This window comes from Homarus americanus, unplaced genomic scaffold, assembly GCF_018991925.1.
Source record: "Homarus americanus isolate GMGI-L3 unplaced genomic scaffold, GMGI_Hamer_2.0 scaffold56333, whole genome shotgun sequence".
NCBI classification, from domain to species: domain Eukaryota; kingdom Metazoa; phylum Arthropoda; class Malacostraca; order Decapoda; family Nephropidae; genus Homarus; species Homarus americanus.
Window position 1 is genome coordinate 13,077,693 of NW_024734940.1, and position 14,841 is coordinate 13,092,533.

At 37.7% G+C, this 14,841-nt stretch overlaps 2 protein-coding genes across 2 annotated transcripts in view; one reads left to right on the plus strand and one right to left on the minus strand.

Moving 5' to 3' along the window:
- Positions 1-293: 293 nt before the first annotated feature.
- Positions 294-2,663, plus strand: LOC121870695 (actin, clone 403-like). Its single transcript, XM_042372649.1, has 3 exons — positions 294-397; positions 1,237-1,376; positions 1,524-2,663. The coding sequence occupies exons 2-3, from the start codon at positions 1,251-1,253 to the stop codon at positions 2,526-2,528; spliced, it is 1,131 nt and encodes a 376-aa protein (XP_042228583.1). The 5' UTR covers positions 294-397; positions 1,237-1,250; the 3' UTR covers positions 2,529-2,663.
- Positions 2,664-12,874: 10,211 nt separating this feature from the next.
- Positions 12,875-14,841, minus strand: part of LOC121870696 (programmed cell death protein 4-like) — a 37,660-nt gene continuing 35,693 nt past the window's right edge. The window contains exon 8 of the mRNA XM_042372650.1: positions 12,875-14,549. Within this exon, the coding sequence (XP_042228584.1) occupies positions 14,486-14,549 (64 nt within the window). The 3' untranslated portion in view covers positions 12,875-14,485. The remainder of the gene's footprint in view (positions 14,550-14,841) is intronic.

Below are 14,841 nucleotides of genomic sequence, written 5' to 3' on the forward strand. Positions count from 1 at the left end.
GTGTAGGTTCATTCTCGATGGGCAGAGCCATACAGACCTCGCCCTTGGTCAAATAATTCAATGACAGGAAATTTGGTGAAAGTTAGTCCTCCCCTATAAATGATGCTCCCTCCCTGGTGAACGAATTGCTGGTTAGTAAGAGGAAGTGTTAGTGTCCGTATTAAGAATTTTGACCACCAGGAGGCATTATAGGTGAACAGATGGAAAGTCGAATTCATGGGAGGCAGCAGCAACACAATGCTATCGGGAAAAGTCCACGTGGCAACTCGTACAGATTTGAGCGTGACGTCATCAATGGAGAATACTATAAGACCCTGCGCGTGGCCGTTGGTAGTCAGTTCCTGGCAAGCTACTGGCAGGAGAACGTCGACTCGCCTCTTGTGAATACTCACTCACGGTAAATATCGAAGTTTCCTCAGTGATGGTGTTGTGTTGTTCTCCAGTGTGAAGTTGTGTGTGTGCCTCTGTTAGACTTGTGTCATTTTAACACTACAAGACCCAATCGAATGGACTTAGCCCCCTGGAGTACTCCTCATTTAAGTCCTGGTGTTACAGTGTTAAAATAGCCAGAAAAGTGGAAGTTCATACGAGTGCTTGTAGACCAGGTGTGTACAGCCCTGAAGTCTCCCTCCATAAATTCTGAGACTTCAACGCTGTCACTCTCGTCTCCATCCACCTCATCCTGGAGGGTCTGTGGTGTTTCCTGCAACATAAACAACATTTATCACTATCAGAGTTATACCGAGATAAAACTGCAGACTTACACAAGACCGCATTATTATATATTATTATATTTTGTTCATTTTTTTTGGCATTGGCTTGACCAGTGTTTACTATTGTTGAATATAACTTGCCAAGTGGTCAAGTTAATAGTTATATCTCGTCACACTAGGCAGACAGGAGTTGGTGGGAGGAAGGATGGCGGTGAGCGTCACCTCACGCCCCGCTCCGGGTCTGGGTTACCGCTGACTGCACTATGTTAAAGTTGTGCGAAATTACTATGTTCTTCGATCATTATTTATAAAGGTCCCACTACCGGGTACTTCACTATTGGAGGCAAAATACTAGATTCAGAGATGGAAGTTAGTTTGGGTTTTCCGGAGTTTGAGAGACAGTAGAGTATATACTGTAGGGTGTTAGCATCACATTAGGGCTTATAGATTTCCTGAAATTGAAATATATGAATTTCAGGCTGCACCTTGAATTATTTTTAAATATATATTTTTCCTTTTACAGCTCAAACTACCAAAATGTGTGACGACGAGGTAGCCGCCCTGGTTGTGGACAATGGCTCTGGCATGTGCAAGTCTGGTTTCGCCGGGGACGACGCTCCCCGTGCTGTCTTCCCATCCATCGTGGGCCGACCCCGCCATCAGGTGAGTTCTCAAATAAGGTATTCCTGCATCATGAAACAATATTCTTCAGTAAGGAATGTTTGTAACAAGTTTTTTGGGTGTTGCAGATGTGAATGTTAATATCTTATATAAGATTAGCAGTTAACATGAATCTTTTTCCTCCTACAGGGCGTGATGGTGGGCATGGGCCAGAAGGACTCGTACGTAGGTGACGAGGCACAGAGCAAGAGAGGTATCCTCACCCTCAAATATCCCATCGAGCACGGTATTGTCACCAACTGGGACGATATGGAAAAGATCTGGCATCACACTTTCTACAATGAACTGCGTGTTGCCCCAGAGGAGCACCCCGTCCTGTTGACAGAGGCTCCCCTCAACCCCAAGGCCAACCGTGAAAAGATGACCCAAATTATGTTCGAAACATTCAACACTCCCGCCATGTACGTCGCTATCCAGGCTGTGCTCTCCCTGTACGCTTCCGGTCGTACCACCGGTATTGTCTTGGACTCTGGTGATGGCGTGTCACACACTGTTCCTATCTACGAGGGATACGCCCTTCCCCATGCTATCCTGCGTCTGGACTTGGCTGGACGTGACCTTACTGACTACCTGATGAAGATCCTGACTGAGCGTGGCTACACCTTCACTACCACTGCTGAGCGAGAAATCGTTCGTGACATTAAGGAAAAGTTGTGCTATGTTGCCCTCGACTTCGAGCAGGAAATGACCACTGCTGCGTCGTCCTCCTCCCTAGAGAAGTCCTACGAACTTCCCGACGGTCAAGTTATCACCATCGGTAACGAGAGGTTCCGTTGTCCCGAGGCTCTCTTCCAGCCTTCCTTCCTGGGCATGGAATCCTGCGGTATCCACGAGACCACTTACAACTCCATCATGAAGTGTGACGTAGATATCCGTAAGGATCTGTATGCCAACACAGTGCTGTCTGGCGGCACCACCATGTACCCAGGAATTGCCGACAGGATGCAGAAGGAAATCACTTCCCTGGCGCCATCCACCATGAAGATCAAGATCATTGCACCCCCAGAGCGCAAGTACTCTGTATGGATCGGCGGTTCCATCTTGGCTTCCCTCTCCACCTTCCAGCAGATGTGGATCAGCAAGCAAGAATATGACGAGTCAGGCCCATCCATTGTCCACAGGAAGTGCTTCTAAGTCAGTACCCACAATACAGCTTTAATAATGTAGATAATCATTGTATAATGTGCACACCGCTAATAAGATTTTTCTATGAATTAATACACGTACTTATAAGAATGCTTATTTAATTTAAATAAATGATTTTTGTAATTTAATATTTATTCCCCCTTAAAACTACATACAAATTAGTGTAACTTTTAGAAAATGATAGACCTGCCGGTACTAGCAGTAGTTTTATCATTAAAGTTCATTCTAGTAGTTTTCTTACGGCAGTCCTTTGATAACACTAGAAATGAGGTTTTCTTATGTATATTTTTAGCTACAACAATCTCAGGTTGAGGTTTGATATCATGGACATTATTAATGGATTCTTATTACTCGTGCTACATGGTTAAATGTCGGTGCTTGGGATCAAAACTTGTCTTCTTAGCTATGTACATTTAGAAATTGAGAACGGCACATTGTCTTGTCGAGAACACTGTGGGATGTTTTACTTCATATAACTCATATTTTATCTCGTATATGAAAAAAGTCTTTCTTTGTAACCCCGGCATCACGAATGTACCGCTAAATACAACCCATGTTTACACCTTAGGAGATTTTGGCTCAAATACAAGTCTTTTTAAGTCTGACAAACTATACATGTAAATATTAAATATGTGCAGGATGTCGTAAGTGTCGGTCGACTGTACATGAAAGAGTTTAAACGACTGAAATGAAGTAAAGTTCAGGTGTAGTCTTCGGTAGTTCTTGAGATACATGTACTGTATATTGAGTAAAATCGCCATATAGGTTTACATTGTTTCAGCATGTATTGACAATTCAGGCATACAGTATACATAAATATTGCAGGTATACTGTACAATACATACACTGCAGGTATACATTATACATAAACTGGGCTAGTATACAATATATTTAAACTGTAGGTATACAATACACCGCGCAGGTATATAATATGCATAAACTAGGTATACAATATATATAAACTGCAGGTATACAATATACATAAACTGCAGGTATACAATATACATAGACTGCAAGTATACAATATACATAAACTGCAGGTATACAATATACATAAACTGTAGGTATACAATATACATAGACTGCAAGTATACAATATACATAAACTGCAGGTATACAATATACATAAACTGTAGGTATACAATATACATAGACTGCAAGTATACAATATACATAAACTGCAGGTATATAATATACATAAACAGTGCAGGTATACAATATACATAGACTGCAAGTATACAATATACATAAACAGTGCTGGTATACAATATACATAAACTGCAGGTATACAATATACATAAACTGTAGGTATACAATATACATAAACTGTAGGTATACAATGCACTTAAGACAGTGGGAGTTGGGGCAGCAACAATGTCTTGACGGGGAAAACAAACTCTTGGCAGATCCAGCCCTTCATGTTCGACCGTGACTGGCATCCTGCAGTAAAACGAATCTAACTTTCACCTCCTGACACTTACCGAGTACTTCAATCATTGCAACTGCTGATAAACACACTCGTTTAATGGCAAACTGGACTAAATATTGCTTGTATATGTTCTGAGTTGTGGAAGCTGTGGAGGAAAATTCTTGAATAACTTTACACAACCACGTACAATTGACGTTTGGGTTGAATAATTTATTTTTATGCGTTTCAATAGTAGTTGTAGTTTAGTGTACTCCTTATAACTAACAGCATGGAATTGAGACTAAGGTAAAATAACTTAGTGTAACAAGTATTGGTATACGTTCTTCAGTATGCATGTCTAATGAACTCCATCATTAACGTGAGGACTGAGACCTTATTAGGACCATAGCCTATTGGGGTCCCATTAGACCTGGGCCCCAAGCTTAGTGGTTAGATAGATAGATATTTCTTCAGTAAAATTGTCACCTAAGTTTAACTTTATTCAGAAATTATAGAGGCAATGCAGTTATACAATTTAACTAGAAAGTGCAGGTATACAAATATTACCTCTATCAGTGTGCATTATTATTTCGGTTATCTTTGACTCATGTTTTCTGGTGTGTGGTATCTCGCGATTTCATGCTTGACGTCAGAGATAACTAATTTCAGCCTGCGGACATCCTACTGACTTTCATCATTAATATTAATTATCAAGGTATATTTTTCGTCATCATCTTGCATATCTATTAAAATACTGCATGGCAAATTTTCATGCTTCGTTTCAACCAGCCATATTTGACCTTTTTTTCAGAAGAAATTCCAACTGACCGAGTAAGTTAGGCAACTCATCGGTAACATTTCAGAAAACACAAATTATATCAGGCGCTCATAATGACATTTCCTGTTTTTCAAGAAGGTAAGAAAGACCAGATACTATGCCCTTATTTAGCTATGGATCATCTTATTTCGAATTTCAGATAAATTAATGCTTTGCTTATAAGTGACCATTGTAGCATTGTATTACCGATCCTGAACTTAACCTAACCCTACCCGGAGTTTTACTAAGGGAATTTGTAAAACGTTTTCCCATAATTTTCATCAACATTCGAGCAACCTGGAACAAATATGATCGATCTTTATTATAATTTTGTGAATTTATTTGTACATAATTTCAGATAAGGTTTATGAATTAATATTTGCCCATAACAATTTCGTATCGTTGTGATTTAACTTAAAAATGGAGGACACTACTTTCGGTTTGTAAAGACTGAAGAAAAACAATAGTAAATAAGTAATGTTGACTTGTGCACTAGCTCGGGGTAGGTATATATTTAACCGTATACCTTAACAGATTTCTAAATGTATAATATAAAGTCATTAGCTCACTCGAAGCAATAATTAAGAGGAAAGAAAATTTTTTTATTCTATATTTTGGTTCTTGAAGGTAAATCATTTTTGTTGCTCGGTTTATTTTAGTTACCGCGACGGTTTTGGTGGGTTGTTAGTAACCACCATTCAGAGAACGCCTAACATTATAACCGGGGGAACTACTATAACAAAAGTACAGGTAAGAGACGTAACTGTGACCTTAAAATTCTATTATAAAAATTACTTACTATCCAGTCTGTGGGTTTAGATTCAGGACTTCATTCTTTTTGTAACGAGAGATATTTTATTGAAAGAAATTTAGTAATATTTATTTTGACAAGTGTACCGTAAAACTATTTAGATTGAAACTGAAAAAAATATGATATTTTCATTTGTTAATTGATTCTGTCGTGACGTAAGATTATCCAAGCTTAATAACGTTTCTCTCTAGCCTTTAAGAGAGACGTAGGGAAAGTGTTTCTAATCTACTTTTGTATTTTCAACCCAATATTAACCCACTTTCTAAACTAATTTGTTTTCCCTGCTGCTGATCGTGTCTGTATGGTGGTTCAGATTCAAGGAAAATACGAGTCTTAAGCTTAAAACTTTTTCATCGTCTTGGAGAGCTTGGCATAAAATCCAATCCTCAAAGGCCAAGTGAAATCCTTCTTACACAAGCAGAGTCAAGTTGCATAGTTGGTGTTCCTTATCTGGCATTATGCTCAACGTCTTCAAGGTATAATCAAAGGTTATTAACAGGTAAAAAACTAATAATCCATTACCTTCTGGTCTGTCTATTGGTAATGTCAATTTTGGACTCGGTGTATACTGTGCCTATGTATTCTTATTCTTGGCCTTTTGTCATAAACACAGACCGTCCACAACAATGCCGGGATTTATAAGTAAACTAAGAAGATAAGTGAATGAAATATGAGGTTAAAATGTCTCTTTCCACCCGTCATTCTTATGCCCGCTAATATTTCTTGATATATTCGTAAACAAAACACTAGTGAGTTTTTTTTCTTTTCTTGTAATTATTGGTTATTATTATATATATATATATATATACATAAAAGAAAGTGAAATTGTCGTAATTCATTTTTTTTTAAATTGAATGCTGGTGAAGCAAGACGTAAGCATTGAGGTAACTCGTGTCAATAAACACCTGTGGAATTTCACTGTTCTCTCTGAAAAAAAAATAAGAAGAAAATTGACTCTGGTGTGTAGTAATAAACAGAACAAATCTCCAACTGCCCAGACAACCAATAAACTGATTAGTGGTGAAATAAGTAAATAAATAACAATAAATCGGTCAAGTTTCCCTCTTGACGTGAAGGTGGCACCAGACGACGCCTTTTGACAGGTAAATTACCAAGTGTCACACATCTTAAGTATTTTAATTGATATGTGATTTATTTTGACTTCCGTGTATTATAGATGACATTGATGGAATGCTTTTGTAATTTAAGTAGTATGAAGTTGTGGGCTCGGCTAATTAATAAGTATTATTTATTGTAAAAGTATAAAGTATTATCTATGTATATGCTGAATCAGTGTAAACTAGTATGACCATTTTACTGATTAAATGCCAATATATTTATCTATATATCGATCTATCTGTCCCTGTGGCAGCATCACCACTGTTGTGTATATACTGTATTAATTTTTTTGTTACAGGTGAGTTAAAGATTAAACCTTGGGAACTAACACCTGGAGCATGGAGACGCTGCTGTTACAGGTGTGTCTGTCTTTCTGTATGCTGTATTTATCCATATCTCAATTTATCTATGTATGTCTCACTGTCTATCATTATGTATCTGTATCTATATATCTTTCCATCAGTCTTTCAATACCTGTGCTGTATGTCAGTCAATATGTCTAATTGGAATCTATAATCTATTTATCTATACAAGTATCTGTCTTATCTATATCTATGCTATCTGTCAGCAAGGTGTTGGTAGTAACACCAATAATGCGGTCCGACTAATTACCCAAATGTAGCCACAATGAAGTCAAATGATGGTCCTACAAGCGTAAATTGGGCTGTGAATCACTTCTCGATTAGTATTTGGTGTCATAAGTCAAAAAATTGGTAAACTTAATTTAATCTGAGTTGAGTTAGGTTAGGTTAGGTTAGGTACATGCACTCGATCTATTAATTCAAGATTAAATTAAATTTTCCAATTTTTTGTGACTTCGTGACACCAAATACTAGTCGAGAAGTGATTGGCAGTCCGATTTATTCATGTAGGACCATTATTTGACATCATTGCGGCTACATTTGGGTTCATTTGGGTAATTAGTCGGATCCCCAATAATGTGCTGTGAGTGTGGGTACACAAGAGGTGCAGGGTAGTGGATGGCTGACTCTAGGAGGTTACGGACTATAAGTGTTCTGTTTGTGCAGATAATCATGTGATCTTAAGGCTGGAGAAGCTCAACATTGAGGATGTATCCCTGGACTGTGTCAATGGGTTCTGCTGCTTGGGTGACATGATCAGTGCTGGAGGGGGTGCTGAAGCTAGCTCAGTTGAGAGTCAGAAATCGCTGGAGGAAGTTTGGGGAGTTGCTGCTTTTATTGTCAGCAAGAGGACTTTCCCTTCACTTGAAAGGAAGAATGCATACAACTGGTGTGAGAAGTGTGATGATATATATCAATGAAATGGGCACTTGGGCAGTTAAAGAGGATGGCATTCAGTCTTGAGGGAGCTAACATGAGAATGGTGTGGTGGATGTGCAATGTGACACTGATAGATAAGAATCCCTGTTCAGAACTAAGAGGGCAGCTGGGTATTGAGAGTATTGGTGAGGTTTTGCTTAGAGGTAGGTCGAGATGGTTCAGACATGTGGAGAGAATGGATGAGACCAGTTTGGCCAAGAGGTGCATGAGTCTAAACATAGAGGGGAGGAGAGCCAGGGGTAGGCCAAGAATGACATGGGGAGAGGTTGTAAGAAATGACACAGTACTGAGTTAAAATCCTGACAAGAGAAACTGCAAGAGTTAGTGGACACAGGACTGACTATTGTCATATATGATGCGGGATGAATTCTGGAGACATTTGTTTAGTAAAAAGTACATTTTATATGGTGGGAAATATGGTACATCTGTCAGTTTATCTATTAGTCTATCTCTCATACCATCTATCTACCGTACATCTTTCAGTCCCTCTGTCTATCTGTCTTATATGTACAGTAGTGTAGACAGCACCACTAACCAAAATTGGTATTAAAGAATTGAGTTCAATCATCAAGAATACCTCAAAATTAATGTCATTGGTTGAAGGTTAAATAGAATCCAGTCCTTAAAGGCCCCACCATAATCTACCAAGCCATTAGCATTAAGGCCCAACAGGACTGAGCCACAATCAAATGGTTAGGTTGGGACTTATTACGATTGCAGTCTATATACTCTGAGGCCAATCTAATCAGGTTTTAATGATACAGCACAGTGGGGTATGCTATAACGAATCTAATTGGTTCTAGAACCTTGTTCGTTATAGCATTCGTTCGTTATAGGATTAATCTGTTCCAGGCCCCCAAATACAACCACTTAACACTGAAAAATATAATATAAAATTGTAAAAATTGTAAAAAAGTGCATAAATATGCATCTAAACCCCTGAAATAAAGAATATCATTAATACTTGAAATAAAAAAACAATAAATTAGTAAAAAAAAAAAATTAAATGTTCGTTGTAGGAGTTTCGTTCGTTATAGCATTCTCAATTTTAAAGGTAAAACTGTTCGTTATAGGAATATTCGTAGTAGGATCCGTTCGTTATAGCATACCCCCACTGTATATGTTTGATTAAACTCAGTACTTTAATTAATGCCATGACAGGCAGCACTGAGTTGACAATGCATGTGATTAATACCTGGAATACAAATATTTTCAGGAAATTGTACAATATAGAAAATATTGTTTATTGTCTTCATGCCAATAGACTGGTGATTGTCTCTCAATATCAGGAGTTGTATGTCTTTAGTGGGGTGTTGATATTGCTTGTGTCCTGGGTTCATTATCCAGCTTGGGAAATGTAAAGTACTTAGCCAAGGAGATGTACAAGTAAACAGAGAAACCAGATATCAGATGAACAGCGATGTTATAGAGAAATCCAACTGGGAAAAAGATTTAAGGGTATTGATAAGTAGGGACCTTAAACCAAGACAACGATGTGTATTTGCTCGAAACAAGGCTAACAAAGTACTTGGGTTCTTACAAAGGAGTGTTAGTTACAAGACTAGCAAGGTTATCCTAAAACTATATCTTTCACTTGTGAGACCTCACTGGATTACGCGGTTCATTTCTTGTTACCGTATTACAGAATGGATATTGAATCCCTAGAAAGCATACAGAGGAGGATGACGACAAGACTAATCCCAGGCATTAGGAACCTTGAGTACAGAGACATTAAAGTATCTTAATTTGCACTCCCTCGAGAGATGTAGAGTGAGGGGCGGTATGATCGAGGTGTATAAATGGAAGTCACAGTTAAACAAAGGTGCATAAACTATCAAACCAGGAGCAAACTCATAGCAATGGTTTTGAATTAGAAAGTTAAGATTTAGATGCGAGATAGGTATACGGTGGTTTGGAAATAGAGTAGTGGATGAACAAAACAAGTTACTAAACATCGTCATTAACTCTTAACACACTGGGTAGCTTCAAATATAGGTTGGATGGATATATGAGCAATAGGGGTTGGGTGTAAACGGGACTGCCCAGTATGGGCCAATAGGCCCGCTACAGTTTCATCCATTCTTATGTACTTATGTTATCTAGTGTGACACTACCAAATATGGCAAGTTTTCTCTGGGTATTACAGTTTCCTCCTGTGCTGACTCTGGACAATGAAGGTCATAAAAAGAACAGACAAATTGCCCAAACGGTTGATAACTGGTACATCAGTTATGATGTCGCTGCGTTTGTACTGGTTGTTGTTCCTTCCAACTTGTACCTTGTAACTCTTGTAGTGACTTCGTGTTTGTTTAATGGTAGTTAATGTCCACACAAACAATATTTGCCTTTTCTGTTTATTTACCAAAATATAGCACACTGTGGTTATCATCGACGACCTAACTGATAATAGCAACAGTCTTTTCATGAGAAAATACAGGAAGTAATTTACAGAACTCCTTTAACGTGTCTGTTGTGTGTGAGATACAGGGGTTAAGTCCACTGAGGGCAGGGCACTTGGTGATGACCTGTGCAATCAGAGGTGTGTGGAGGACATAGAAATGTCATCCAACACTTGAGGTAGTGATAAGGTTTGTGTAGTTGATAATTATATAGTTAATTTGGGTAGTGTAATTTATATACTACTAATTGTAACTAGCCCACATTTATATAAGGATTATTGTCTATCTGTAGACAGAGGCTGTTACACATTGACTTGTACAAAGGTGAATCATAAGTTAATGTTGACTCACCCATAGCGTGCTTCGATATTTATGTCCACTAGTGTACTCTGGTCCTGATAAAAAATCTTGATCACACACAACTATAAGGCAGCCTTCTCTTGCCATCCCATCTTCCTTCTGTCAGGTAACAAAGAAATCTATACATTTACAGTATAGTATTACAGGTTGACAATCCCTTATACGAAATCCTTGGGATCAGAGGCATTTCGGATTTTGGAATTTTTCGGTTTTTAGAATTTTTTTGGGTATTAGTCCATCCGGGCACAAGTCACTGACCCACATTGGGGCCTGGGGGGCGAAAATATAATAATAATTATAATAATGATAATAATACAGGTAATAATAATAATTCATAGGTCTAGGTCGTGTTACTCACTTTTTATCTTTTTTTCATTCTTGTATTTCTTTATTACAGTATTATTATTACTATTATTATTTTATTAATACAGTATTATTGTTATCATTATTATTTTATTTTGGTGTATTTTTTAATTAAAATTTTTATTTACTATGAATAATTACAGGTATTATTATTATAATTATTATTACTATTACTATTACATTTTCGCCCCCCAGGCCCCAATGTGGGTCAGTGATCCATGCCTGGGTGGGCTAATACCCATAAAAAAAAAAAAATGCTCCACAAAAAACTTTCGGTTTTCAGAATTTCAGATAAAGGGTTGTCAACCTGTACTGTACATTCTTTGGCCTTTATTGTGGAAGGCAAAGAATTATTATTGACTGAGGATGTATTGGATCTCTGAGGTGACAGTGTTAAGTCGGTGGTGTGAGTCTGGTCGTTTATTGTGTGTAGGGCTGACCCACCTGGATCATCTTATTACAAACTGCTGCAGGGAGTGAAGACCTTCCTCCAGAGGTTTAATGTGGCAGTATTTGGAAGGTCACAGGTCTGTATCAGCTGTCAACACATGTCCTCAAGACAATTACCATAATATAGTAGTTTGAGTTAATGGCATTTCATGGTTTAAAACAAAGCCAGTTTTTTATTAAATGTACTTACTTTTGAACTTGATGTGGTTCACCTATTATCAGATGCAATCAGGTGGGTCTCGACACTGTGGACTGTTTCTCTCTCCATAATCCTCACTGAGTACATGAGGATGGATTACATTCTTAACTCCAATCGCAGTCATCATCAGTGGAAGTTAGCTGTAGGGATGACAGCCATCATCAGTGGAAATTAGCTGTAGGGATGGTAGCTATTGTCAATGGAAATTAGCTGTAGGGATGGTAGCTATTGTCAGTGGAAGTTTCATGTTCTTTGTGTTCCATTTTACACATGGGGGAGGGGCGATCCTTAACCAGCTACTAAAGGACAAAGAAGGTAACCTGTAGCTTCCTTTTTGCAACTTGTCCTGGCATCACATTGACCCAACTACTTGTACAGATCTTTTGACCCCAGTCAGTTGCCTCACAAGGGACACACACGTGCTCTACTGTTTGTATCTTAATCAAAGTTTATATATAAAAGCTAATCTGAGCTCTGACACAAATTGTTCTGTGTATGTATAACAAAGATGAATTTCTCAGTTGAAAGAACAATTTCCGTGGTAATTATTTGTTCTCTTTATATGTGAGTTTGTTATATAGCTCAGGCCTCCATCTCCATAATTACTACAAGCTCTTACTGGTATGGTTATGTTTCATGTAGTTGAGAGGGATCCGGGCTTGAAGGAGGGAGTGCTAGTTTGTGAATTTGCATGATTTTGGTAAAACTGTAAGGGTTAAATGTTGAAGGTGGTCCTTGGCTTTGAAGGCAGAAAAGGAAATACTGTACTGTACAGTAGCTAAAACAACTGTCTGTGCAGGTGGGGGTCGATATGCTCCAAAATTTTACGTGTTACTAGTGACAGCCCTCATATACCAAAATTTATCGTCCATGGTCTCTTATTGTTTCCCACAAAGTATGCGCAGATAGTTGTTTTAGCTACTGTACAATTTATTTACATACCTGCATAAGGGGTAGCATACCAAAGGGTTACAAGATATTGTACAGAAAATTATAGTGTTCACGTGTACTTGTTCTCTTCATTGCAGTTGGAGAAGTATTCCAAAAAGTTTAGAAGAGCTTTAGTTCCATGTATTATGTCTTTGAAGGTTAGGAAAACCTTATAAGTATAACTATTTTGCAATTTTTATTATCATTTTTCACTTTTACAATTTTTTTGTACTTTTTCTTGTGCAGTTACAATCAATTCAATGACTCCCAAGGTAATTATGATACCCTGTCACAAACAGATGCATTCTGAAAATGTGAGGTCAATAGTAATAATCAAAAATTAAGATATAAATTGAATGATTCCTGTCAGCACATTCACTGAAAAGTTAACATTCAAAAAGAAAAATTGTTACTTCATTATGAAAAAAACTAAACAATATATTCATTATCCTCACTATGCATCTATCCTGACAAAGTTATTTATTTTATACCAATCCTCTTCCCTGGTCCCAGGCCCCTCTCTAAGGGATGGCCAGAGATATTAATTTTTTTTTTATTATTATTTTTGGCAGTTTCAAAACTAAAATTAGTCTTGTACTTCCAACTCTTGCTCAACTTGGCAAGAGTATAAATCTCACTTAGTCAAAAGAAAACTTGCTCTAACCGTAAAACATTATATGCTTTCCTAACCCATAGTCTTTACAATAGAAAAAATAGTATTCACAAGTGAGCAACTGATCCTTTGCTATATGCAACAAGTATATGCATGATTGATACACAGGTACGGCTCAGTAGGGAACAATAAAGCTTAAGGTGCACCAACGTGGTGCCAGACAAATAATAGATTTTATGGTTTAAGTTCATCGCAGCAAACAATTCACACTTTAACCAATACCGTACTTGATGTATTGCCAATTATCAGTAAATGACCACGTTGGCAAAAAAGACTGTCAGGAGCAAGCTAACCTCCCCATTCCTTAAAGGAGGGCACACAGGGTAGGTTACTCCTTTCCATTGCAATTTGCTTTATTCTGGAAATTTCCAAATCCTTTATACCCTGCGTTGAGAATTCCGGACTCCATCAAAACGACAGGCTTCCTTTGGCTTAAATAGAACAGTTCCCAACCCGTGTGCCTTCGTCTAGGGAAGTGGTATTAAGCATAAGGTGTGGGACATTAAGCAACGCACTACCTGACTACAGTACAAGCAGAGTCTCCACCTGTTTACATTACAGTTATATTTCCAATTTCAGTAAAATGAAGATAAACATGTCTGACATACACGTGAGATCCAAATGATGTTAAGAACTCTTTTTTTTTTTTCCACATGTTACATACTTATCAAAGATTCCACATTACAGTAATCTGAATACTTGCAAACAACATGGAAACTCAGTCCACACAGCAACAGCCATCACATTGACAGAGACCAGCTTTGATAGTATCTGTGGATGTCAAGTCTCCTCTCTGCATCTGATGAATTTTGCTAGGATGCCACATAGGAATTCTCTGCATTATTTAAAAGGAAAAAAACAAAAAAATTAAAAAAAATCTTTCTCTTGGGGTACACTAAGTGGCGTACATCAAAGTAAAATAATACATTTTACGCAATACATAATACCCAAATAAGTATTCCGTGCAAAATACTCGACTATCAATCATTCACATTGACTTTAGGAATGCATCCTAAGAAATAACATATTAAACAAATCATAGTCCATAATACAACCAAACTAGAGTCCAGCTATTGAAATTCCTTAGTGGCATCAGAGTTGTGTGGGCTGACTGATTAGAAATAGGCATCATCTTTGACACGACCACCGTCACCCTCGGACACAAAGCGTTTACGGCCCCTGCAAATAAAATAAAATTATTGGTTTTCTCTACTAAAGTAACAATATTTATAAGGTTAAGAAAATACTAACTGTGCTAAAACACTGGAAACAACAAACAGCAATGAGATGGTGTATTCCCTTTTCCTGTGATCATGTCATGACCTGACCTGGTCAATGCCAAAAATCAATAGATATCTTAGCATACATTGTGTAGTATATTTTTCTGAAGTGTCACAAGTGGCAAACACGTACTCACAGTGACCCCAAGTAAAACAAAGAACAGGTGCTGAAAGTGACATTTGTGACTTGG